The following is a 27,314-nucleotide window of genomic DNA, read 5'->3' on the forward strand; positions in this document are numbered from 1 at the left end:
GGGGGGGGGTTGTCAACTCCTGCAACTAGTTTAACCTGAATCCAAAGCTAACAAGATGCCGTGATTGCAGGGCGCTGAAAATATGAAGGAACAACCAAAGACAACAGACAGAAAAAAAGAAAATTAAACACAGGCTTTTGTTCACTCTGCTCTCCTCTCCTCAGGTTTCGGACAGACAAGAACTCTCTCTCTCTCTTTGACACAAACAAACACACACACACACACACACACACACACACACACACACACACACACACACACACACACACACACACACACACAAACACATAAACAGACAAACCCTCACTCCCAAGAAAGGCAGGTTTTTTTAGATATAAGGATCAAGTTGTGTGCAATCGGCAGTGTCCCATGTCACACTGCAATGCTTTCAGTAAGAATGCAGGCAGCATCTGTAAGGTCAGTTTTCATGAGCAATCCTACACACACACACACACACACACACGCACATACAAACACATACGCACGCATGCATGCACGCACGCACACATGTGCACACACACACACACACACACACACACACACACAGACACACACACACACACACACTCAATCAAAAAAAATCCTGCAACCTGCACAGCCTCACTCCAAGTCAGAGCACATTTCATGCAGTTGTATAGTACTCGCTCATTAGTAAATACACAAAGACGAGTTACAGAACCATACGTTACACACGGTGCACCACTGGGCCGTCCTGGTGGAATGGTGGAAGAGGTATTTAGTTCCTTTACTTAAGTAAAAGTAGCAATGGATGTGTGAAAATACTCTGTTACAAGTGAACATCCTGCATTTAAAATCGTACTAAAGGAAAAGTAAGATTAAAGTATGCAGGGTGTTATATTATCATATTATTGGATTATTATAACTGATGCAATAACGCACAAGCAGCATTCGAATGTTATTTATTTGCTGTTAACTGTCTAATAATGCCAAATATGCCAGAAAAACAGCCTAAAGCTAAAATTAGAATTGCATTAAATCAGAGAACTAAATCATGTACACTCAGTGAGCGCCATACAATTAAACTCATTTCTCATAATAATACAAACAAGTGTACAGTTGAGAATCAAAGAGGAAATAAAAGAAATCATCACCTCATCTTTTACACACCCACGCGTGCACACATACAGTAATTCACTGCGACACTCTGAGATGTGTAACCTATACAGTGCGTCGAGGTCAACAGTTGAGACAAAGTGTTGTATTACTCTTCTCATAACTGCGGGTGAGAAAAGAAAAAAGCTGCAAACCATGAGCACTGTTGAATGTGGGTTCTCACAACATTGTCTATATGTCAATGTGCCAAAGCTTGGTATTCAGGGTTTGGATCAATTCCATGAAAACTCACACTGTTTAACTGCAATAAAAACTATTAAATCTATAATAATAGTACTGTAATTTTCCATTTGTGATCATGTCAGTTTAGCTGTTACTCAATGATATGTGACATTGCATTGCCATAATTCATCATGAATCTACTACTGAAGCCCTGAGTCAAGGATGTGTCATGACACAAATATGTTGTCAATTCTTACTTTGTCGGAAATACTTAATACATGTGTTAATTCAATCATTAATTAACTCAAATTTTTAAACGCAAGTTACAAATTAGTTATACAACTTATGATTTTGTTTTATTTTATTTATTACAAGATGGTGTAATTGATGATGTGATTATTACTGTAAGCAAAAAGTATACCGTGTCAGTCAATTTTATTTATATAGCCCAAAATCACGATTCACAAATTTGCTTCAGAGGGCTTTACTGTTAAGAAGGATAAGGACAACCACGACAGACAGAAATAACAAATACTACTATGGAGAAAAAAAATTACAATTTACATGTAATATAAAAATAGTTATGAAAAGTATAGAATCAGAGAAGATGTCAAGGAAATACCAAGTGCTGTCAAAAACTGGTAACATGTTAAGAATTCATTTCTAAAATGCTGATAAATTTATTGTGGGGCTATAATGACCTTTTCTGTTTTGTGTGTGTGTGTGTGTGTGTGTGTGTGTGTGTGTGTGTGTGTGTGTGTGTGTGTGTGTGTGTGTGTGTGTGTGTGTGTGTGTGTGTGTGTGTGTGTGTGTGTGTGTGCGTGTGCGTGTGCATGTGTGCGTGTGTTAATCAATGATGTCATTTACTATTCATAAAACAATTCCATTTTCTTTTCTTTCCATTTTGAAATAGGGCTTTATTATAGCATCTGACAGCCACATAATATGAATGGCTGAATAATGTGACCACAATCTAAAGCAGGGATTCTCAAAGATGGGTCTGTGGCACTTTTCCAGGGGGTCCGTGAAAAGTTTGAAGATTAATTCACAATAATTATGTTAATAATAATAATAATAATAATAATGATAATAATGTTTTAAAAAAAGAAAAACATTTTTTTAATGAATATTTTATTTTTTATATCTATAATAGCTCAAAGATTACATTCTAATCTAAAAAATCTATAACTCCTACAATCTGCAAACATGTTTAATACATGTCTAATATCTTTCCAATATATTTCACTTCTCATCATATCTGAGACTATAGAAGTGTAAAAAAAATAGCTTCATCAAATTATTCCAAAGGAATTAGATGAATAAGGGGGTCACCGGTATATTCTTGGCTCCAAAGAAATTGAGAACCTCTGATCTAAAGACCATATAAGATCTACAGTATACTCTATCATAATTATTCATAAATTGCACTCCATCTGACATGCTCTTTAATAGAGTCAAGGCAGAACAGCCTTTGTGACCTTTCATCTGTGTGCATGCAAAAGAAATCCCTAATTACAGATATTAGCACACTGTAATCCTCCTCTCATATATAATAGCAAGGTATGACTCAGAACAACAAATGACAAAGCTGGGCATGCACAGGGCCATCAGGAAGTAAGATGGAGACAGTTTTGATTTTCATCTCAATAGTCACATGTTTTGACACATGCTTTCTTTATGAATGTGAAGTGATTCTGTACAGTGGGTCTGTACAATCTGAACGGTTTGGTGTGATTCAGTTAGCTTAAAGGGACACTGTAGTTTAACAGTGCTGGGAATAGATAGTTTTATGATCATGTATAAAAAGGTGTGAAAGAGGATAATAGTTTAGTAGTATGAACATCTTTTAACACGTAAATAAAATCTGACATTAGAAAATGTGTTTCAGGAATTACTGTGTCACCAACATGAACAGTTTGGCATAGCAAGTGTGAGTCCTCTGGAGAAATTTGGCCCAATAGAAACTCAAAATACTCTATCAAAGCAAACAGGAATGAACCTTTTCTGTTTGTCCGTGTTATTATTGTGACTAAAATATGTCTTTTGTCACACGTTTCGTAATCCTACTTGGCTGATGGGTAATAGCGCACAATGTCACCGAAACCAGAGTTCTGGAGGGATGCCCAAATATCGTAATAGTAAGTTCATTTGTTAACACAATAAGTATTACACCAACAGTCACAAGCTGTGCTTAATTATACTCACATATTTAGTCCAGCCTTTATTTATTATGGTGTCATTGTCACTTAGGAGTCATTACTAGATATGTTTCTGACTAGCTCGAACTTGCAGAGGACTTAGGAAAAGCCTGCTCTTCCACTGTACTTTATAATATGTTAACATTCCACAAGTTGAAGTAAATCCTCACAGAGAAATTACTTCCTGTTGCATGGTGCGGTACTGTAATGAATACATCCCCTTTCATTCCCTGTTTCTATCTAACATACATGCATTCTTTAGTCATTACAAATAGGTGCTGGTCTGTTTGGTTTTTAAAACAGGCCTGGCAGTTATAAAACACACACTGCCATGCTTGTCGCTAACGTTCATGCATTCCTCTAGAGATGGTGGACGGCGCCCACGCATCGCAAGTAACTGGAGACAGAAACCAAGATAGATTGATAGATTGTTGATATTAAACATAAAGTAGTTATAAAATATATCTTCTTTTACAGTAGGGTGTCGAGAATAATTTTCCTTTTGGTGGGTCAACAAAAGGAGTTGAAGGTGAGAAATGTAAATTATAGGACGCATTAGCTGAATAAGCTCCTTGTCTCTTGTAAATTAGAGAATACAGAAGTACTTGGCAACTTGGTGCCAGAAGTGTAAAAGTTCAACAAGTTCTCAATTTGTTAATTATGTTTAATTATTAATATGTCAATTATGTTACTTAAAATGGCTATATGTAACTTTCCGTTTGTGTTGATTCTAGCGGCCTCTTAGAACAAAAGTGGTAGTGTTTTTACCACACCTGCTGTTGTTAAGCTCTTTTCTTTACGGTGCTGTATTGCCAACTGCAGATTACTGAGTTAGTGTTACCGGGAGGTCATACAGTCGCAATGAATGTTTGATCAACCAGAAAATCATTTATTTACAATAAGAGAATAAGTTACAGCTGCATCGTTGCATTTCAAGTGTTGTATACGGTAACTTACTCTGGATGTATCGTGAGCTAAACCGGGTATCGCTGTCACTGTGTCATGAGCTAAAGCATTAAGAGATTAATATAGCGTGATTATAGATAATATTTAATGAAACCCACGGACGCTTTACACAAGTAACGTTACAGGGCGACAAGGGCAAAGAAACTAGTAGGCCAACACACACGGACTTCAATCATTATTTTAGATCACTTCTAAAATAACATTACAATACAATTAGGCCTATCAAAAGAAATCTCCTGCTTCCTTAAACCTAGCTCAAAAGGCTGGATACTAACACAGGCTTTTCCGGTGTTTCAAAGAAATCTGTGAGCCGTCAGAATGTGTTACTGTAGCGCCGTCTACCTGCCGCAAATCATTCTGTGGCTAGACGGGAAAAATCGGATCCAGGCATAGGCCTTACTAAAAACTATATAAAAATAGCGTTCTTTTCACTGTTAGTCTTTGCTGTTACAGGTCATTTAAGACCATTGTATGAAAAATGACAGAGCTTCAGAAACATTAAAAAGTTACATATAGTCACTTTAACGTAAAACAAAGATTTCATCATGGGCTCTGGGAAACTGTGATGGACATTAGCTGACATTTTGTAGACCAAATGATTAATTGATTAGTCAAGATAATAATAGGTGGATTAATTGATAATAATAATAATAACAAAAAACGTTAGCACGGTGAAACAATTAGTTGATTAATCATTCAGTCGATTGACAAAAGAATAGTGCAACAAGCCCTCCAACACCATAAAACTGCACATGACCGTAACACGTGACTGTAACAACAGACCGTAACACGAGACCGTAACACGAGACCATAACACGAGACCGTAACACGAGACCGTAGTGGCAGTTAATCACGTGACTGTTCTAATTAAGGTAACAGTCACAATTTTAAACACGTAGTTAACATTGTGAAACTAAACTAGTTAAATTTAGGCAACAAGAATACTTAGTTAGGTTTAGGAGAACATCAGGGATTGGCTTAAAATGAGTCACGTAAAACTGCTATAACAGAATTAGGTCCATAAAAGTCAGTTAGCCTATTTTAAAAAGTGACCTTTGACCTTTGGTATCACATGCGACACAAACCCCGGTCTACTGAGTGAAAGTCCTGTGACGTATTTGACGTATCAAAAACCTCAACCTGCCTCCTTACGTGGATTTTGGCGCTCTTATACTTTGTCACCACACTTCCTTGTTTTCTCGCACGATAATTACTCCAGCCACAAGTAGTCGCTGTCTAACAAGAAACGTACATATAAGCTGCTTGCACAATTGACCTATACGGTCGTTTCCTTGGTGAGGAAGGTATGGAATAATCAGTTACTATTCTGAAAGCCAATTAGTCATTTCTATACAATTGTAAAATTGTACATGATGGACACAACATTTGAAGAAAGTTGTGGACTAAGGCTATCTGGGAGAGGGGCGGAAAGAAAGGGGACCAGCACACAGAATGTTTTCTAGCATGAATCATTTTCTCCACTGGAAGTGCACACATTTAGTGCATTCCATCACATTTTCTCCACTGGAAGTGCAACTTGAAGGACACTTTATCACATTTTCTTGTACATTGAGCGAGCCACCGTAGAGTACACACACTTTATCATGTCATATAATCTACTATAGAGGCATACAAAAGGGCATATTTTGATTGCTGTGTTTGCTCCTTCCACTCTTTTATCTACACATCCATCCACACACCAGCCTAGTTAATCCATTCATTCATCCTCCTCAGGGCCGTCAAAACTGTCTTACAGGACACACACACACACACACACACACACACACACACACACACACACACACACAAGGTGAACAGGTCTATCCACTATGCAGGATGACATTATGCACTAAAGAAGGGACACACCTTTACTTGCCAAGACTTCAGACCCAGCAGGAACTCAAGACAATAACAAGACTCCTGCAAATTATGATTACAAATCTACCAACATTCAACTGTTAGTATCATGCGGTGTGATAAAAAGTCATAACTGTAACTAATAGTAGCAGTGTGAGGGTAATAGGGTATGATAATTACTCAAAATAGATTATTTGTGGAGCATTTACATATTTAATGACATAAAAGCAAATTAAATGTTGCAAATTGATGTTTCTCTGATGATGTTTGTCTGTCAATTGTATTAGAAAAAACATAAAAGAGGCTTTCTAATGGGCTTTTGATGTTTGTAATTGTAATCTAAAGTAATGAATTGTTGCATTGCATTACATTGAATCCATCATAACCAAGTTTATATTGGTAATAAACAATAATAATGATACAAAAGTGACATTAGAATTACAAGGCATCAGTATGCTGATGATGCGTTGTTGATGATGAGTTGTACTGTTTTTTTTCAACATCTTGTATTTAGATTTTTGTTAAATTTCATTTGCTTTGCCTCAGCTTCCAGTTTCTTTTTGCTATGACAATTTCATAAACATTTCCTAAATTTCCTAAAGACCTAACACGCATTTGGCAAAACGGTTAATTTCATGATCAAAATCCCACATTGTAAACTAAACGCCAACACTAATTTTCAAAATACAATAATCCACTAACACAATACACTATGTCTACCAAAACAATGCAAATATGTCTTCTCTGTCCTTACACAATAGACAATATTGATCATAGATTGTGTTTTTGCACTGCAGTTTCTCTTGAAGCCTCTCTACATTTTCGCTTTAGTAAATGCATGCATTTTGTTTCTTTTGCTGCAGAAATCCAATACAAAAAAATAAATGAACCATCTCAGAGTAGCTTTATAGAATGTACAGTTTATGAAAAAAAGAAGACAGAGACAGAATTGTCCTGGTACTCGTCTTCCTCTCCCTCGTGCAGACAATTTTCTTACTTTCTTTGTGTTCATCTATATTGTTCAAATAGGTCCTCTTTTACAGTTTTTTTTTGTTCCAATTGCTAACACACTACTGTAAAATGACATGCATACCACAATTATGTAAACTGACACATAGAGAGCAAAACCTCTTCTCAAGTCTCCAAAAGTCTAAACACATTTTCTGCTTTATACACATTTTGCAATTCAAAATGGCACTTTTTTGATGCACTGTACACGGTTCTCTGCATAAGACACAACAATCTGACATATAGTCATTGCCATTTCAAAACGCTGCCATTCAAAATGACACTACATGAGCTAATTGGCCAATATATGTGCCACCTGGCCAAACACCTCAATGCTTAATTGTTACCACTTCAATCAGGAAGTAAGCACTATGAAAAGACCACAGGTGAGCACCTTTTTCTTTTTCCAACATTTCTGCACATTTTTTCTGCAATTTTCTTTTTCAGTCTACTGTTTTTTTGTGAGCATATTTTTGTTCAGTCCAATGTAAATACATCTGCTGTGCATATGCTGCACTGACTTGTTTGGTTGTTTCAACAGCATATGTGTGTATCTGCAAATATGTCTGTGCATGTGAACAATCTGAAGAATTTTCTACAACTATTTTAGTATTATGGCAAAGCATACTAAAGATGAGAGTGCGTTTCATTATGCCCAACAGTGTGTAGTTGGTTAGACAAAAATCTGGTAATATGAATGAAGTGTGTGCCATTTGGTGCAACAGTTTGATTTTGATAATGCTATATGTAGATTTGGTTGCAGTACTTCATTTTGCAGGATATATGAGGTTGCAGTTTGGGTGTGTGGTTTTGTGAATTGTGTTAAGTATTTTGATAAAACCAACCTAGTTTTCAAAATTGTGTTTTAGCAATTGGAAAAAAAAAACTATGTACTACCATGTGGTCATGCGATTGAATGAACCTCAACACCTGAGTGTGTTTCCTAGATGGGAATCAGCTGTGATCAATCTATTTGCATAACTTCAATCAGCTGTTTCTCAGTAGCAATGGAATAAAATGCATGGGGATATATTTGTGTTTCAATTTACCATATGAACAGCTGTTCACTTTGACTTTAGCCAATAAGTTAGGTTTAGAACGTGCTGCTATCTGTTCTGACATACAGTGTGAAAGCATTTGTAAATTTGGCAGTAAAGAGCCATTGTTTTGGTCTTGGTTGAGCTTGTGTGTAAAAGAAGTTCAAGCATTTTAAATTTGTGTTAAATGTATGCATTTTGTGTCAAAGCAACAAGAAATGTGTTGAATAGCATGATTGTACTTCATATAAGTTAATGCAGTGAACAAAGACATTCACGTGCATACCTCCACATACCTGTCAACACCCTAAGGAAGAAGCACCTGTTCACAGCCCTGTCAAAACTAGACACGGAGAAGCAGCATTCACTTTTTATGCACCACGTACCTTGAACAAACGTAAGACCGGAGTTTAAGACTTTTTGGTTTGCCACTGCCTTTTCTGAAATACATTTTAATTTGTTTATTCATATCTTTCACTGCACTATTAGCTGCACTGTCATTTGTATTGTATCTTATTCTATTTTAGTTTATTTGTATCTTATCTTTATTTAACTCTAAAATCCCATTTACGTGTCTTTTTTATTCTTGTATATATTGTTTTAATGTATTTAATGTCTTTTGAATAGCACTTTGGATTGCCTTGTTTTTAAAGATGCTATACAAATAAACTTGCCTTGCCTTAATCTACAAACGTATGCTTTTATATAATTAAACCAGCTCCCTAAGGCATTTATGAATTACACATTTGTATACTGTATATTATACAAGCAAGATCTAACAGCAATTATTTTGAAGAACATGCAAAACAGGACAGTTTGCCAAAAATACATAATTTATTTCTCATAGCACTTTCATGTGAAGCATTCAGGTATTCACAGTGTCAGATCATTGCAGGCAAAGAGTGGAATTTAAATGCCAAACAAACATCAAATGACAACAGAGAATTAGAATTTGGGCTTTGATTTGAGCACAATGGGACAAGCTGATGGTATCCTCCCAGCTGTGGTGTTTAACTCCCTCTGCTGGTTAGCAAATGAAATGTGAAGAGTGAATGTTATTTCAGAGTTTGTGTTAAAATTCAGGAGCTAATTTTGCCACATATCAAGTTCACATTATCAAGTTAACATCTGAGACTGAAATACAGCAATCCGCATGTAACACACTTTTTTTAAATGCCAGCTTCAGACAGTTTAAGTTAAATCTTGCCTATTATAAAGCAGTGATACATGAAAAACCTAAACCATTGTTCATCAGCTTTTAAAATATGAAGAAAAAAACAACTCTGCACTCTAAGTAGCAAACACTCTTTGTTGACCTACCTTTGTTTTTTCCACAGCTCCTGTTATAGAAACACTGTTGCTGACGTACTGCAGTGAACTGTGTCCCTCCTTCACTGCTGCAATGACACAAAGAGAAGAGAAAACATACCATCAGTGTTAGTCATGGTGGATTATAATATGATGCTATGGTGAGATAGTCAATATTATTTTTTTCATTCATACATTCAGATAAAGATTTTTTTGAAGAAATAAATACCCTATATGTTTCCAAATTCAGGAACATGTAGTCTGGTTGTACTTGATAATAATTAGGTTCTGTCTCCTAAGTGTCTGGCTAATGACGCCCGGGCAGTGCTCTAATGATAATTTACTGTCATACGAGTTAAATTGTACACCATATCTATCGCCTCAGTGCGGTAATACTCATGGAACAATTCCAGCTCAATGGCACAGCCTACTGTCCTCAAGTGGTACTGTAGGCTACCGGGTAATTAATACGTTATAGGTACAGTAAACTTTGGGAAACGTATTAAAAATAGAGTAATGCGTTTGGAAGTCTTCTTTTAGTCCTATAAAAATGGCATGACACACATGAACAATCCGCTATGTTATCTTAATTATCAATTTAAAAACTCATCACTGTCCAAGGTGACGTCATTCAAGCGTAACTGTCGTGCGTCAAGACGTAGCCAGAAACAGGCGCAATCAAATCCGGAAGTGAGATGCGACCCCTCGTCTCTAAAGATGGTGTCTTCCTCAGCGTAATGCCAGACAAACACAAAGAAATGAGTGATGAACACACAATGTCACAGCGGCAACATGACATATCTAGTATTTGAATGTCTGGTTACTGCAGATAATTAATAAATTGCCTCTGAAGGCGAACAAGATGGATATCAGCAGAGCCGACGGAGGCTCCTACACGGTGAGACACTTAACATACGGGTAGCTAACGTTTACTTTTTAAGCCTCTGTTAATACTTTAGTTTTACTTCTTCTTTCCTTAGCAAGTGTTAAACACTTGTATGGGTGTTTTATGTACCAGCATTCTGTGTCTTTTCACGTCTAAAATGTCATATTATAGCAACTCTTTGAAGATACCATAGTAGTACTGGAGGCTAAGTTAGATGCCGATGGACTGGCTGTAAGTGAAATAGTCGTTTTAAGTTACAACTAAGTTTTACGTATAGTTTGATGCCTTTTATTTAACATCATTTAATACATGTTTCTGTCTTTCTTCTGTAGGATAATCTCATTGGGACTTTACTTGCTCTTTTTGGAAATGTGCTTGTCAGCATCTCCTTAAGTATTCAGGTACAGTCCTCAAAAACCTCCTTGATAATAAAGTATTTGTTTAAAAGTATGGATGTTATGTCTCCCATATGGAATAGTTTTGTGTCTCAAATTTCTGTGTATTATGTCCTCTTATACCAGTGCTCTGTGTCAACATAGCATCAGGGTCAACTTGTAATAATAACCCTTTTAGAGCTAGGCTGTCGTACAGTATTATCAGCCTTCAATAGAAACTTATATGGATGAATATACAGTTATCACTGTCATGATGTCATTGATTTTGTCCCTATTTCCTATTCTGTCTGTACATCTAATTTACATCTCTACTGCAAAAAAAAGTTTTTGTTTGATTTAACCCTACCCTCTATGTTTGCTTTGTATTAAGCTACATATACTGCAGTAGACTTTGTGTTTACCCAACTGTCTATTACCTGCATCCCTTTCACTGCAGAAATACAGCCATGTGACGTTAGCAGGAACCAAAGACCTGCGTGTCTTCTACCGCACTAAAACCTGGTGGTGTGGTTTTGTTCTGACATGTCTTGGGGAGGGAGCCAACTTTGTTTCCTATGCCTTTGCCCCCCTCGCTCTCGTAGCACCTCTAAACGCTGTGTCTGTCCTTAGTGAGTATTTGTTCCCTAATATCCTAGTATTAGAAAATGAGTTCACTGACATGGATATTGGTTCTCTCAAATGTATACATAAAACAAACTAAAAGGAAAATTTGTATTAACGTCTTGCTTTTCTTTTTGTTTTCAGCTAGCTCAATTTTGGGTCTTATTTTTCTGCGTGAGAAATCGAAGCCAAAGGACTTTGCGAGTAAGTTCAGCATACGTGTGTAACTGAAGACTCTGATATGCAAATAGCATGGAATATGTGCCATTGTATGCAAATCTTTAATCAGCCTCATGCCGAACTTGACACTACATACTGCCTGCTCAGCTGCTTCAGTATATGTAAGACCTTATATTAGTACTCCTTTGTTGAGTTGTAATGTTTAATAGTCTCTCTACTATATCATGTACTAAATGTCAAGTTTCCTACTGGAATTGAATGCATGTAATTGTTATACTGTATGTTATTTCAGAGCGCTATGGACTGTCCTTCCTGGGCTGTATTCTAACCATAGGAGGAACATACCTCTTTGTAGCATTTGGACCAAACTCTCATGAAAAACTCAAAGCAGAGAACGTTGTGAAGCACTTTGTAGGATGGCCTGTTCTCTTGTATCTGGTAAGATATTTTCATTTACTGAAGTAGTTCAGAAGCATAAGGCTCATCAATACACAGCTGACTAAATTCGCCTCTGCTTTCAAATTGACGGATGTAAGACAATTGATTCAAGTGTAGCACCCAAATGTGAATGCATAGACATGTTGAATATAGACAAATTGTATATCCTTTAACAAAAACAAAAAAGTCTAACTGCAAAATGTCCTTACACAGTAACAGTATTGTTAGAAATGTTCTTTTACACCTGTGGGCCTACAAAATGCAATTTCTACACCTATTGCACCCCTCATTTATACTCTTCCATAACACATTTAAAAGCAACACAACAGCCCTGTAGTACAGGTTTGGTGACTCATGTTCTATATTATTGAGGAGACTGTCAAAGGTTTTATATCTACTCAGTGGTCATCTTTTAGGCTGAGGTTTGTAGTGTTGAAAAGAAAATATGCTGTGTGGTTCAGTCAGTGTTGGTGAAGGTCTATTTGTGACCGCTGTTCCTCCTTTTAAAAGTTAATCCTTCCTCTGTTTAGCGTATGTGTCTCTTTACCTCGCGCTATTAGAGCTTGTAATTGTCACACCGGGAAATACAGGCAATGAACAAAGGCACTTGCACAAGTGAGTCATATTAGGGGAAATACCAACTACCGCTATGTGTCATCTACCATAACATTTAAAGACATCTTACAGAGGTATGAAGAGGATAGATAGTCACTCTTTGTATTGTCACAAACATTGCATCATTAGTTAATGTTCCAAGGGGCAAAAATCTCTAAAACCTTAAATAAATATGCCGCACACACACGCACACACACGCACACACACACACACACACACACACACACACACACACACACACTAGATAACCGCGTTAGCAAAGAGGAAGACTGGTTACAAGTAGACCATCGTTAACACTGTCTGAGAGATACTTAGTGGGGTGTTTCCTTTACAACACTACACGCTGCAGTAATGACCATCAAATCCTCTGTCAGTCTCAACCAAAACCATACATTGGTCTTCCCCTTTAGGTACTATGCAAATCATGTTCCACAAACTTAAATTGAACACAGCAAATTTCCCAACCTTCTCGATCTGTGTTCTAATTCAGCTACACATGTTTGTCTCAACTGCAGTGCTTCCTGTTTTATTTATTTGATATTAATTTAGTGTTTATTGTTGCTATTACCCTTATTGACAGCTCCTGGAGATCATTACATTCTGCCTGCTTTTATACTTCTACAAACAGCGCAGTGCTAACTACCTCGTTATTATTCTGATGCTGGTTGCGTTACTGGGTGAGTCTCCGGCATTAAAGCCAGTCAATTTCAAACAATCTATAAAGTCAAGCTATTACCATACTTTATTAGAATACGTTGTCACGCATGTTTTAATGTTTAAAATGCACTAAGTTATTCTGTCTCGGTGGTTTGTTCTGTATATAACTGTGCTGTTGTGTTTTTTTTTTTTAAACTTTGCTGCACAGGCTCGCTCACAGTCATCACAGTGAAGGCGGTGTCAGGCATGTTGGTTCTTACCATCGAGGGCAACATGCAGCTTGACTACCCGATCTTCAGCGTCATGTTTGTGTGCATGGTGGCTTCAGTGGTCTTCCAGGCCAGGTGAGTGACATCAAAGTGGTAACAAAGTGAAGTATTGCCTAAAAGTGTGTTTAGCATGGTGGCTGCAGCTGGCTGTAGTAGTCAATAGGTTATGCTGTTAAAGACTAACATTGGCTTGCTATTTAAGTTTTTAGGGTGAACTAAATTAAGTCCTGGTCTTTCAATAGGCTTTCTTTAAACGGTCACTGTTTTTTGTTGTTGTGTTATTGCCTTTTTAGATTTCTCTCCCAAGCTTGTAAGCTGTATGACTCCTCTCTGATTGCCAGTGTCAACTACATCCTCTCCACTGTCTTTGCCGTGGTAGCTGGTGAGTCATGCGACTCTTTGCTGCTGATTTTCTGTTTTGACAGGTAGTTTTCAATCGGACCAGTATTGATCGGTGTATGCAAATCACTGCCTGGAACAATAGAAAAAGAGTAAAACCCTCTGCTTTGCTCCTTTTAGAGTCATCAAAGATGTCTTTTTTTTCTTTCTGTATTTCAGGCGCTGTGTTTTACTTAGAGTTTAAAAATGAAGACGTCCTTCACATCTGCATGTTTTTGTTGGGGTGAGTGATCGTCCATCATAGGCCTTTCTGACAAAGACATTTTGTCTTGTCACAGTAGGAAAATCACAGGTGTGAATAGTAAAATCAATGATGGCTGAATTGCATTTAGCTGCTTTAGTTTCGGGGTCCTGGTATTGTGCATTCTGACTCACTGATCATCATGTCATGGCTTACTGGGACACGAGAATAGAACAGAGCCATATTTAATGTTATTGGTAACACCTGTGCATTTCCTACTACAAGTCCAAATGTCTGCTGTGATAAAGGCATGTGACATTATTTTTTTAATGCTAATAGCCAAACACTAATAAACCTAGAAAGCAGACATTTGATGTGAATGTGTGAAGGCATACATTGAAGTATTGTACAAATATTTTGTGATTTGTACAGATCTGCGTTCTGTTTCCTTGGGGTCTTTCTCATCACCAAAAGCAGGAAAAGGACCAAGACCTTTGAGCCATATGTCACTATGGATATGGTTAATGGTTTGTATAAACTTTACATAAATACTGAATTTTAAAGATTTTTACACGTCTTATGTAAAAGAAAGTGTGGCTACAACAGACAAGACTCAACATATCTGTAACAATGGCAGTTTACGCTAATTCCTCTTTAAAGTTTTGAACACTTGTTTCAATTTGAAATTTTAAAACCTTCCCGGTCTACTTTTAAACACTTAATATAAGGGCCATTACAAATATACAATTTTGCGTTGTCACTTTAACCCACAGTTCCTTACTTTACAGAACCTTATCCTACCTGTCCTTTCTGTTATCAGGTATCCCAACTATTCATGACAAGGGCCTGGTTGTTCAGCCTGACTCCAACAGTGCTTTCTCCTATGGAGCTCTGGTCAACAACGACGGAGTGGCTCCTGCTACTCTACCAGTCAACCTGGAACAACCACCAGTTGGCTCAAGATCCACCGATGCATCTCATGGCCTGCCTGACCTAAAGAAAGATTAAAACCAAATATTTTTATTGTTTTTTTTTTTCTCTCCTTCGTTCAACTGTCAACAACATTCAAGGACCTTGAAAGGCCAAAATGGGTATGTTCAGTTATTTTAACATATACACAAGACCAAACCTAAGCCCAGTAGGAGGAGTCCACTGGGTGTTTGACTCTGCCTTTACACTCCTATCCACATGCTTTCCTTTCTGAAATCTCAAAACCAAAACGTGATCTTGATAAGCGTTCCTTTTTGTGACAAGATTACAGCTGTATTTGTTCCAAAAATGAACGGAAGAGACCTGAAGCTGCTGGATGTTATGGTGGAATCACAAACATGTGCTTAATATGACAGCAGAGATGGTGTTGTGCCTTGAAGCTTACTGCCATCACTCTGTTAGCTTTGAGATGTAAGGACTCGCTTCCATGACCATTAAGCAATTTGTCGCTCATTAATGGGAACATAGAGGGATCTGTTCTTCCATTGATTGTGGAAGTTACTCCTCAAATCTTGTCAAAGTTATATAACATAGCTGCAGACTTGCCAATTAACATTTTGTGTTTATATATATATCTGCCTCTAGCTCTCTTACTGTATATGAGCGGTTTTAACTCCACCATTTTGCCTCTCGGTTTTTGGAATTTCATTGTATTACTACTTATCCTGATGTGACCAAACAATGGGTGCAGATGTTCTAATTTATTGTAATGTATTTATTAATTTTAAAGTTAGCTTTTAGTGTGCCTTAAATAGTAGCTGTATACTGGATACATTACTGTAAGGTGGTGCATAACTCAGGTAGGTGAGTAAAGCACCACTGTGCCAGTAAAAAGGCATGTGTAATCTGTCAGTGTGTATTGGAACAAAATATCTGAAACCTTTTTTAAGGGTGATATCACTTTGGATGACTCAAATAGAAGAGAAGTGAATCATGCTATCATCTTGAAATAAATGATAAGCTGCACAAATATCTAAATGTGCATTATAAGTATAAATAGTTAATCTACTGTAGAAAAGCAAATGTCTACATTTAGCTTTTGGCTAAACAAATTTAGTTGCCCCTTTAACCTGATGCCTTGAAGTTTCTGATGACAAATCAAGAACTAAAACTAAGAATGCAGTTAATGTTGCAAAATGACCATTTTGTTGTGGTACAACATTTTTCAAATGTAACCTTCCCATTAAAATTTTACAAGCTAAAAGATAATCCAGCAATAAGAAAATAGGCATTTTATTGTTTAATACTTAATAATGAATGGATGGCTGCATAAATTGGATACACTCCACCTCTACATATGTAGCAATACATTTCTACAGTGTTAATAAAGCAGAGAGCCTTGTCACAGTACTCTGTACATGGTTATTTTGGTGATATCAACTCTGTGTGTGTGAGAGAGAGAGAGAGAGAGAGAGAGAACTCATTACATCACTGTGTAAACCAACTGAAGCCTGTCTTGTTATTAAAACTGCCATCTAAACCTGGTTTTCACTGATGTTTCTCACCAGATGGGGTCTGACTTTTTCTGTCCTAAATGCTTATTTCTTTGGTGAAAAGTGCAAACAATAAATGTCCTAACAGTGAACATAAACTGTGCCATACGATTGTGGATCATTCTTCCAGAAGGAAAGCCTCCCTTGTAGAGTGATCTACCTTAGAAACTGCACAGCACTATACTCTAAGAAGTCTATGGAAGCTATGATTATTTATTCTGTGGCTGTAAAACAACACTTTAATTAATTTAGCAGTGTTTGTGGAGTCATTATAATCCTATAATCCAGTATGCAATTTGGTGTGTGAAAAATCTTACTGACCTACCTGGCTTCTTTTTGACCCGCTGTTGCTTCATGTTGCTTGGAAAATGAATGAAAAAAATATATTGTACACATACAAAGCTTTAAAAACTAAGGAACTAACATTCAACTTTCAACAGTACTATCTTATTTTGTGTGTGCAATAGGTGGCTCAGAGAACTGAACCTTAATTTATCTAGCAACATGAAATGTCTGGAGACATCTCTCCAGACATTTCATGACTTACCTAAATTTTCTTTACGCAGTGGATGAGACAGTTTATTGACTGACATATACAGACTGGCTGATTTGGCGAGTTGTCAAAGTAAAGCCAGCTAACAGCAGTCACCACTCTCAAAGCGAAGCATCCTCCCCTTGCTGCAGCCTCATTGGTCGCTGCGAGTCTCCGCCGGCATTTCATTGGTCTCACCTGCTGGTCCTGACACTGTAGTAGGCTGCATCAGAAAGTGCATAATAATCTAGTAATATCTGACAGCAGTCTAAAAAGCACCAGAGCAGCTTCAATCTGTTTGACAAAGTCGCCTGAAAATACTGCTTTTAGTCCACTTGTAATGGGTCCTTTCGGCCGCTTTCACTGACAGTAGTGAGGTGAGTAATAACGGACACGAAATTCGCATTTCAACCGGTTCCAAAAGAAAATTAAAACAGTAAGTACTTCACCCGTTAGCTTGCAACCACGACTCTGCTAACTTTCGTTTGAACTCCCTCTTTATTAAAGCTTAAAACAGCATTTGGCATTAGAAACAAATTGTTTTCACGAGGGAATCTGTTACTTTTGTGATTGATACATCGCTCGAGCCCCTTTACGTGTTATGGGGTTCCTTGGAGTGCACGCGATGCAAATGTTGATGTCACCATCATCTACGGCCATTTATACTGTGGACATGTGATGTTATTGATGTCATTGCCTTCGCGTGCTCTATTTGCACGTCGTTCTACAGATATTAAATGACAATTAGATACAGATTTTGGTCTGTATGCATAACGTGTCCTCCTAATTTATTTGAAATCAGGTTGATTTTCAAATGCTATTGTAATTTAAATATAAAAGATAACCTTCAGTCGGTTAAATGTCCCACTAGATGGCACTCTATCCCCAGTACAATGTTGGAAGTTTCACATTAGGGTCATTGACTTCATCATAACCCTTTTCTTTTTTATAATCAATGTGTGTATAATCATGTTTTCCCACGTGGTGCTTCCTTTTTTAATTTGTAAAAGGATGACGATGAATCGATTAGCAGATTAATCAAGTCATTCTTTAAGCAAATATTAAAAAAAAGTCACTGCTTCCAGCCTTTCGAATGTGAATGTGAATATGAACAGATTTAGGTAGTCTTCTGTGATAGTGAACTGAATATCTTTGGATTTTGCATTGTTGGCTGGCCAAAACCAGCGATTTATATTCATCACATTGGCCACTGGGAAATTGACAATTCACTATTTGTTTTTATTATGGACTTGGAGCAACTTGTAGACTTTCTCATAGTCACCAGCAAATGCCCAGATATAATTGAACCATGAATAGACAGAATATTTTAATCAGGAATACTAACCTACAAGTAGAGTTTAATATTAAACTTATTCTATTATTAATTCTTACTCCTTATTTCCTCTCTGTTGTCTCATATTTCCTCTTTGTTGTCTCCTATTTCCTCCTGTTCATCTTTCTCTCTTCTCTCCATCTTTAACTGTCTCCTGTCTTTAATCTGTCCATCTTCCCTCTACATTTCTCTCTTTTATTTATTCCACAGCCTGTGTATCATCACGGACACTTAAGTGCAACCCTGTACTCTTCACCACCTCATTCTCTGCGCGCTTTTCCACAAACATCCAGCCAGTTTATTTACCTTATCTACCAGCTTCCAATCACTTAACCTCCCCTCTCCCCACTTCCCAGCCTCTGTGGTCCCCACCTGTCTGTCAGCTGTCTTCCTAAAAGGCTTCAACATGCTGCGAGAGAGCTCCAAGGCGTGGAGCAACGGCTCAGAGGCCTACAGCAGCGATCCTGAAGAGGAGGAGGAGGAGGAAGAGGACGTGGTGTTTGGGGACAGCGATCAGGACGGCTTAGCGGAGGAGATGATGGATCTGAGCGACCTCCCCACGGCGCTCTTTGCATGCAGCGTCCATGAAGCCGTGTTTGAAGAGGACGTACACAGGGTGAGATGGAGCAAACTTACTTTCTAGGTCAAATTCTGTGTGTGTGTGTGTGTGTGTGTGTGTGTGTGTGTGTGTGTGTGTGTGTCAGTCCGTTTGTGTATTGTTTGAATCATTGTGCTGAATGTGTCAGCGTGTCCAAGATTCAAAGCCCAGCAACACATGCATGATCTCATCCACAGCTTTCGCTTCTGTCACACTCTCAAGCTGCGCTACTGATTGCTCAACCGCAAGCACATACACACATGCACACATACACACCTGATGCTGTTATTTATTTGCCAATGAACATTAATGCAGAGCAGCGGTTTACAATCGTCGTTCTGGGCCTTCCTGTGTGGAGTTTGCATGTTCTCCCCATGTTTGCTAGGGTTTCCTCCGGGTGCTCCGGTTTCTTCCCACTATAAAGACATGCATGCTAGGTAATTAGGACTACAGGTGAAAATTTGCCAACTGGCTAACACTGGCACATTTACAGAAATGTTGATTAATGTGCATTGTCCTAATCAAATCAACTTTAACTTTAACTTAAACAATATGAATTCTGAGCCATACTCAACCTTAATCCATGTGGCTGTGCATATCATTTGATTGTTACCTCATGTTATTCATACCCACTTATAGATGTGGCAACAGGCCTCATACAAGAGCCCACATTCAGACATGTTACATTTGTACCCATGCACACACATAGTTGTATACAGTATATTTTGTTATGGCCTCTCTAGGATGTGTGTAGTCTTGCTGTCACAGCTTTATCAGACCTCAATGCAGGGAAACTTGGGATCACTGGATCATGTTTGCTGGAGGAGGATACAAAGCAAATACTTTTAATTTTCTGCCCCTCTAATCCAATTATGCTGTCCTACCATCCTTCCATCCATCCAACTGGCATGCCTCACTCTATTTAAGTCTTCAAGTCTTTTATTCTCTGTCAAGTCCATCTCTCTCTCTACTATATGTTTCTAAAAGCTATCTTCACATTTGTCTCCCCTCCTGTACATTTGTTAACTTTCTTCTCCTTCCTCAATTCTTTTAATATTCCCCTTCTGTCTCTCTCCTGAGTGTTCTTTATTTATCCTCTCTGTATATGAATGCAAAGCTGAGAGGCTAAATCTGGCTCATACACAAAATCCCTTTAAATGAATCACTCCTCGCTTTGTGAGCTTGCTGTTTGTACACCCATTGCTCCTAGCGATGGAGTCTTCCCCCTCCCCTCCCTTTCGTTTTCGTTTTGCCTCCTCACTTCATTACGATTCACACTCCGGCTTTTAAGTGGAAATGCCACCCACGCGCGCTTCAGTCAGAGCATGTCAATAGATTGTACTCCACATGGTTCAGTTAAATCACTAAAAAAAATAACTTTCGACATGTATTTAAACTTTCAAAATGAGGACAGGAAGGGATGAGGTATGAAATAGAAAACAGGTTGCTTGTGATATTTTCAAAGCACAAACGGGGGACTTTATGAGGTTGTTTTTGGCTATTTTTCTTACTGCTAAAAACTTGAGATCTTTAAAACCGGTGTCTACATCCTCAGTTGAAAAACAGGGACATGGCAACCTACATTTTTGTGTCTTTGGGCTCTTTGCTCCCTCCCAACACCGACATTACCTTTTGTTCTCAAAGGCCTGCATGTAGGAGGATGGGCTGTTTCTGTAATCACACTGTGCTCTTTTAGAGAGGGAGGGAGGGAGGGAGGGATGGAGAGAAAGAAACACACACACGTGCCCCTTAAAAAGCTCTTAGCAAGCTTTTAAAAGCCTTTTTCTTTCTTCTGCATTAGTGAAAAGATAGTAAAACCTAGTGGCACACTTTTCTCTTTTATCTGCAGTATTGTGTTTCCCTGTCCAGCTTTTATGTAGAATGGAGAGTTCAGCTCAGGTCTGGTCAGATCAGCCCACCTCTCCACTACAATGATTGGGTTTATTATTCATTAATTCCTTTTCATGATTAAAACAGGGCTGTGCCACCACAGTTAATGATTTGAATGATCTCGCATAGAGCTTAAATCATCGGTCACTCAATTAAGATATCAAATAGGTATTCTTTTTCATTTGCTGTGTCATTATTACAGACACACTTTTTATGTTATGCTAAATCTCTCCAATAGGTCAAAGGTGTGGACACACCCTGAGCATCATAAAGATTTAGCTGACTTTTTTTCAATACATATTGTAGAATTTTAGTTTAATAAATGTGTTTTTCCTATCTCCTTGTCCACCATAAAAACTAGCTTGAGAAAGATTATTGAAGAGCACATCAGCAAGTCTATTCTGTTGCATGTAAAATACCTTTTATTAGCTAAAGAAACAAACATATGGCATTGTTTTGAAAAACGTCACAGTCATTATATCCTATATCATTTTATTATTATTTTCCTTTCTGAAAAAAAATGCACTTGTTTGTACATGCGATTCAATTTTCTATTTTTTTTAAGTTCCTATTTTCTAATATTTCTTAAACCTCGGACAATGATGGAAATACGTCCAGGACTTTATTGTTCTATTCCCCACCAAGTCTGATATATATATTATATTTTATGAACTATTAGAATGTTGACGTTAACCAAACCAAAAAGAAAAACTTCACCGACCAAAAATAAATTGCACTAAATCTGTACTGAGTCATTTCAAATTTGACTTAGAAAATGCTTGAGTCGTTAATAGCCCCAATGAGCTTCCTTAGACTGGTTCTCAGTGTGGCCTGAGGGACCTGATCAACTACATTCAGCATATGAATGGGATTAACAGCATTGCATAGAGTGAACACAGCTGCAGCCGGTGTGACTTATAATTCCGACATGATTTATTATCTATAGGGGAGTATAGGGAGTTAGAGACAGAGGTGTGCGTGGGCAAAGTAACGAGGCATTAGTGGTTTCTGTGCTTGTCGAGAGAAAGGTCAGATTAGCCATTATAAGTCGTCCCTCATAGTGCCCACTGTATACAAGGCCTAATCAGCACAGAGCAAAGCTTTCATCGTTGCCACTGCTGCTGTCAGACTGAGCACCCCTCAGTCCATAACCAGTGCAATCAAGCAAGCCCCAGCTGCATGCTCAATACAACCCCAAGCGAAATGTTTTTATCATACAGGCAATAGACAACCTAACAAAATGGTTCTAAGTTGCCGCCCTATATTGTTTAAGTATGGAAGTTTTAAGTTGCACTAAATCAAAATTTTACATTAACAATGAGTCAAATGATTACAGTTTTTTACAATCACTTTGGCACTAATTTCAGAACCTTGACGTCATGTTTCAAAACTCTAGACACATTTTTCAAAACTCTAACACTTTTTTAAATTGCTTGGATACAATACACATAAACCAAAGATCATTTGTTCATTTAACAAAGATCACCTGTTCAATATGACACAACTTAACATCAAAGTACTACTTTCAAAAGGCAATTCACACATTACATTTCAGATGATTGTCTATTCATTCCATTACAATGATCTAACTATCAATCGATACAAGTAACTGTTGCATTACTCTTAATGCGTAGTTGTATGGAAACAGACAAACAATATTCCATGTTTAGATCATGAAAGTTTCCAAAGATAACGAGATTCATTGTCACCAATTAGTGTGGAGCATGAACCAATTAGACTACATGATCTGTGGATGTAATATTTCATCATCATTCTTTACTGTAATGTACTACTGTTTACTGTATGTATCAGACACTGTTTCTATGCTCCCATTTACCACCTTTAAGACTATTTACTGTATTGACAGTACCGCACCGTATGCATGCACGCTTTTGGAATTGCTTGTCCGATTCTGCCAACTCGTTACTGATGATTGAGATATATAATTTATATATACTTTATATATAAAGTACTTTTTATATATATACTCGTACCACATTGGTCTGTAGTATTCTCTCTACTACTGCAGTATTTTTACAGGGATATATTTATATGTAGTAACATAATGAAACATGTATCAAATATTTTGTACTACAATATTTAATGATTGTAGACAATAACACAGTGAAACTATGGGTAGCTTGTGTGTGGGTGATCTAAAGTAACGTTTCAATGGTATTTCACAATAAATTTGTTTTTTGAACCAATGATTGTGCAAGTGCAATATTTCTTTAAAGATATGAATGCACAATGCAATGTTTTGAACATTGGATAGCCTGTGTTACAAGTGATGACCGTTTTGAGTTTTGTGTCTAGTGTTTTGAAAAATGACATCAAGGTTCTGAAATTAGTAGCAAAGGGATTGTAAAAAACTGTAAGAGTAATGTATAGGTTACTCACAGTGACAAACCCCGCAGTTCCTTTCACCTCTCCAGAGTTTTTTTTAAGTTTAATGTTTCACTGTTATGTATTTTACTAATTTTTCTTATTACTGTAGTGATTAAATCTTTGGTCCATCCACCATTTATTATATTTTATATTTATCTGACTTGTAATAACTATCATAATTTTATTTCGAATCCCTAAATAAAACAGTCTACAGTGTTTTCTATGGATTATACTGAGTACATTGTTTTTCACATTTTTCAAAGCTTGAAGCTTGAACTTTCCATTCACCTCCATTGTATTGGGCTGTAGGCAGAAATCTGAGAGACGTACAGTATATAGAAGCACATTAAACCAAAACTATAGCAGTAGCCACTAGATAACATGTCCATCATGTTTACTGCAGAAGCCCTAAACACCAACCTGTTAGCATTGCATTAGCAGTCATAGAGTGCTGTAAGTATGTGAAAAGTTAAAACTGCCTCGGTGGATACAGCTGTCCCACTTCAGTGTAATGTGTTTGACAGTGTGACTCATATGTATCGGACGATAAAGTAAGACAACCCCAGAGCAGAGTGGAGCATTGAAACACATCAGGGACTAAATATAGTGTGATAGAGGATGTGAAAAGTGAGATGTAAAGTGAGTGTCAGCCTGTTTTTATGTGCACACACAATACACGTACATACAGCTAGCATGCATGCGCTTGGTAGTGATATGTTTGCATGTGTCAAACTGCAGTCTATTTTTGGGTGTCGGTCCTGGGGGGGGTGAACGTGAGGCAGCGGGTGCTTGGCAGGCTGAAGGTCAGACATGATGCAGTGCAGAGTGAGTGTTGCTGGCCCCTGGTCCTGCTGCGGCACGGATATTATTCTGGTACACTGACCCAGGATGTCTCACGGACCTGGTGTGCTTGTTTTGTCTTTATTCATCAAACAGAAGAAAGCAATTTAAGTCAGGCAGACAACAATGGAAAGCACAGTTTGGTTGAATTGAGCTGTTGTGGCACTCAGGGTGGCAAAGTATTTTGCACATTTGACAAGATGACATTGTTTTCTTTTGCAATGACAGTTTTCCCCCTTTTCTCTGTTTTCTCCTTACATTTTGTTGAAGTTGAAGTCAGCTGCTAGGTTTTCCAGTGAAACCTGAGCCAAGCTAATACTGTGACATGATTGTGTGACAAAATATCTGTATGATCTGTCATGGTCATTTCTGTGTTTACACAACATTGTTGACCATTGTCTGCACAGGTTGCACACATTGTCTTGGTGCACACATTGGGTGTTTCTCAATCTCAAGAATGCAAAGAACGGACTTGTGTTCTTGGGGAGAACGTTCTTGCTGGTTGTTCTTGGAAGAATGAACCCGCAAGTTCACAAGCACAGAAAACGCTGTTAACAGCTACCTGCAAGGCTCCAAAATAACAGCTAGAAATAAAAACCACAACAATATAACCACTTTGTATTAAAACAATCTCCGGACAAGAAAACCTCATAATGCTACAACTATTGCAATAATATTGAAAAATAAAAGTTATTGAACTTTATTTTTATTGTTTATGGTTTAGCTCAAACACCCCTTACTTACTCAAAAGAGTGGAACGCGATCCCTACTATTATTAGTGTATTAGTTTAAGTCAGTTTAAATTAAAAAAGAAGTAGGCCTATCCACTGGTATGTCCTATGTGTTCCTATTAATGTTATGTGGAATTATCATTTCTATATTATTGTAGTGCACTGTATATGCCAAGGGACAACAGATGGAAATCAGCAATTCAAATTATAAAGGTTGGTGTCTCCCCTTTAGTCTACATAACATGCCATATGTTACCACTTTATGTACAACTGTTAATTTATCATACAGACTGAAACTCAACTTCTAAAAAATCTGAAAACAAATACACCAAAAAAATATGAACTAAATACTAAATCTAATGTATGGCCTATGGCATAATTTAAACAAGTCTCCCGAAGAAACGGGTATATCTCTCTCCCCCGCCTCTGCCTACTCTGTGTGTGTGTGTGTGTGTGTGTGTGTGTGTGTGTGTGTGTGTGTGTGTGTGTGTGTGTGTGTGTGTGTGTGTGTGTGTGTGTGTGTGTGTGTGTGCTTGTGGAGTTTAACTCCGAAAAGACAGTTAACCACAGGTTCCCGTTAATCTTATGATGGACATGTGTTGTGATATTTAAACAAACGATCAGTCAACGGCAAAATAAAAGCCTCTTATTTACGGGACTGGTCTGAGAGACCTCCAGCTTACAGCGGGGTCTCCGAGCTTGACTGGCCGAGCGACGAGCTAGAGGCCGGGGCAGGCGCAAGCTGGCTGCCGCGTCACTTCATGGAGCTTCTCAACTCTGAAAACTTTGGAGCAAATTGTCAATTCGGCAATTCATTTATTCAAAATCTAAACCGTTCATTTCTCGCCTAAAACGTTCTCAGAAGTGAATTTAGTGATGAATAAGATGGCGAAAATTGTTTTTGGTCTGTCTATGTACCGGAAACCCGACCATCATTGAATGCCGAAATGAATGTTGGGATACGGGTGCTGCCAAGTTCATATGTCTATGATAGAAGTTACCAACCAATGCGTCCTCGGTAAAATGGGCGTGTCAAGAACATTTCCGGGAATCTTAACTGTTCTTGGTGAAATGCGAACTTGTGTATTGGGACAGTACTTTGGCAACACGAGATGACGTTTCACAGGGACACAAGAACACAAGTCAATAGAAGAACACAGATTGAGAAACGCCCAAAGTCTTGTGCCTGTGCAGAATTAGGAAGTGCAAAGTAAATCTTAAAGGCCCTGCACACCCACGCTGAACCCACACAGGTGAATTTAATTATTCTGGCTGATTAGGTCTCTTCTCGGGATGGTATGGGTTTGTACAGATTGTGCTTATTTGAGAGCTTCCTCACTCTCCTGTTTTATAGTTAGGCGGAAAGAATTACACCTTTATAATTGGGTGGGCTTTAAACCCAATCAGCGCCAAGTGCCGTCTAGTGCGAGTCAGGCCTGGTTTTTCCACTTCATTTCAATTGGGTATGCAAAACAGCCTGGCAGCATGCCATTTTGGCCATCTTGAATGGCTGTGCTCATCCTTCCGGCAAAATGCTGGAGGACCTGTGTTACTCTTTTGGTCTTGAACAGCTGGTAAAACAGTCCACGAGGATAAGCGGACTTGTGAGAGTATTATTGATCTGATCTTAGTTTCAGACAAAACTGAAATATCTCAAAGTGGTACTATTACTTACGTGACTTAAGTGATCATAACATAATTTTTTGCACAAGTTAAAAAAAAACTTTTATTCTCACAAGACTGTACTATCCAGATCATTGAAACATTACTCTCAGGAAACTTTCAAGATGCTGGTTGAGGAGGTGGATTGGTCCCCTGTGGTAAACATATCTGTGTGTTAACATAGCATGGTCACAGTTTAAAGACACATTTTTACAACAAGGTGACCCTCTTAGACAGATCAGACTTAAACAAATGTATACATGATGCTATTAAAACCGGGGAAAACGCACTTAAAACTTCATCATGATGATTTTATTTTATATAAACAAGCAAGAAATAAGACTCAGGATCTCAGGAAAATAAGAACTCAGGAAAACTCAGGAAAACTCAGGATCAACCCACTATAAGAATGATATATCAAATAATAAAGATAACTCAAAAAAGTTGTAGAAGACCTTAAAGGAATTGGGGGCTGCTAAGACAAATACTAAGAAACCAAGAAGCACAGGACTAAAAATTAAGGGTGTCCTGAATTTCAATAAGAAAGAGGTTGCTAATCATTTTAAT

At 37.8% G+C, this 27,314-nt stretch overlaps 2 protein-coding genes and 1 long non-coding RNA gene across 6 annotated transcripts in view; 2 read left to right on the forward strand and 1 right to left on the reverse strand.

Moving 5' to 3' along the window:
- The first annotated feature begins 3,905 nt into the window (after window positions 1–3,905).
- nipal3 (NIPA like domain containing 3) lies at window positions 3,906–15,318 on the forward strand. Of its 3 annotated transcripts, none has more exons than XM_078277143.1 (12): window positions 3,906–4,023; window positions 9,700–9,831; window positions 10,889–10,957; window positions 11,388–11,559; window positions 11,696–11,755; window positions 12,024–12,169; window positions 13,365–13,461; window positions 13,650–13,785; window positions 14,004–14,092; window positions 14,269–14,332; window positions 14,723–14,817; window positions 15,111–15,318. In XM_078277143.1, the coding sequence occupies exons 2-12, from the start codon at window positions 9,829–9,831 to the stop codon at window positions 15,296–15,298; spliced, it is 1,119 nt and encodes a 372-aa protein (XP_078133269.1). In that variant the 5' UTR covers window positions 3,906–4,023; window positions 9,700–9,828; the 3' UTR covers window positions 15,299–15,318. The 3 variants fall into 3 exon arrangements, with proteins under 3 accessions (XP_078133269.1, XP_078133268.1, XP_078133267.1); XM_078277142.1 differs by lacking the exon at window positions 3,906–4,023 and adding an exon at window positions 8,531–8,759; XM_078277141.1 differs by lacking the exons at window positions 3,906–4,023; window positions 9,700–9,831 and adding an exon at window positions 10,362–10,568.
- Window positions 9,178–10,263, reverse strand: LOC144534970 (uncharacterized). Its single transcript, XR_013503630.1, has 3 exons — window positions 9,900–10,263; window positions 9,683–9,759; window positions 9,178–9,385 (listed from the first exon to the last, which is right to left on the reverse strand). It is a non-coding gene; the product is annotated as an uncharacterized LOC144534970 (long non-coding RNA).
- Window positions 15,319–17,526: 2,208 nt separating the features above from the next.
- The window catches only part of rcan3 (regulator of calcineurin 3), a 46,973-nt gene continuing 37,185 nt past the window's right edge, over window positions 17,527–27,314 (forward strand). The window contains exons 1-2 of one of the 2 annotated variants that reach the window (XM_078277145.1): window positions 17,527–17,741; window positions 18,995–19,254. In XM_078277145.1, the coding sequence (XP_078133271.1) occupies window positions 19,045–19,254 (210 nt within the window). In that variant the 5' untranslated portion in view covers window positions 17,527–17,741; window positions 18,995–19,044. The remainder of the gene's footprint in view (window positions 17,742–18,994; window positions 19,255–27,314) is intronic. The other variant, XM_078277144.1, reaches the window with a different exon arrangement.

This window comes from Sander vitreus, chromosome 20 (assembly GCF_031162955.1).
Source record: "Sander vitreus isolate 19-12246 chromosome 20, sanVit1, whole genome shotgun sequence".
Classification (NCBI taxonomy): Eukaryota; Metazoa; Chordata; class Actinopteri; order Perciformes; family Percidae; genus Sander; species Sander vitreus.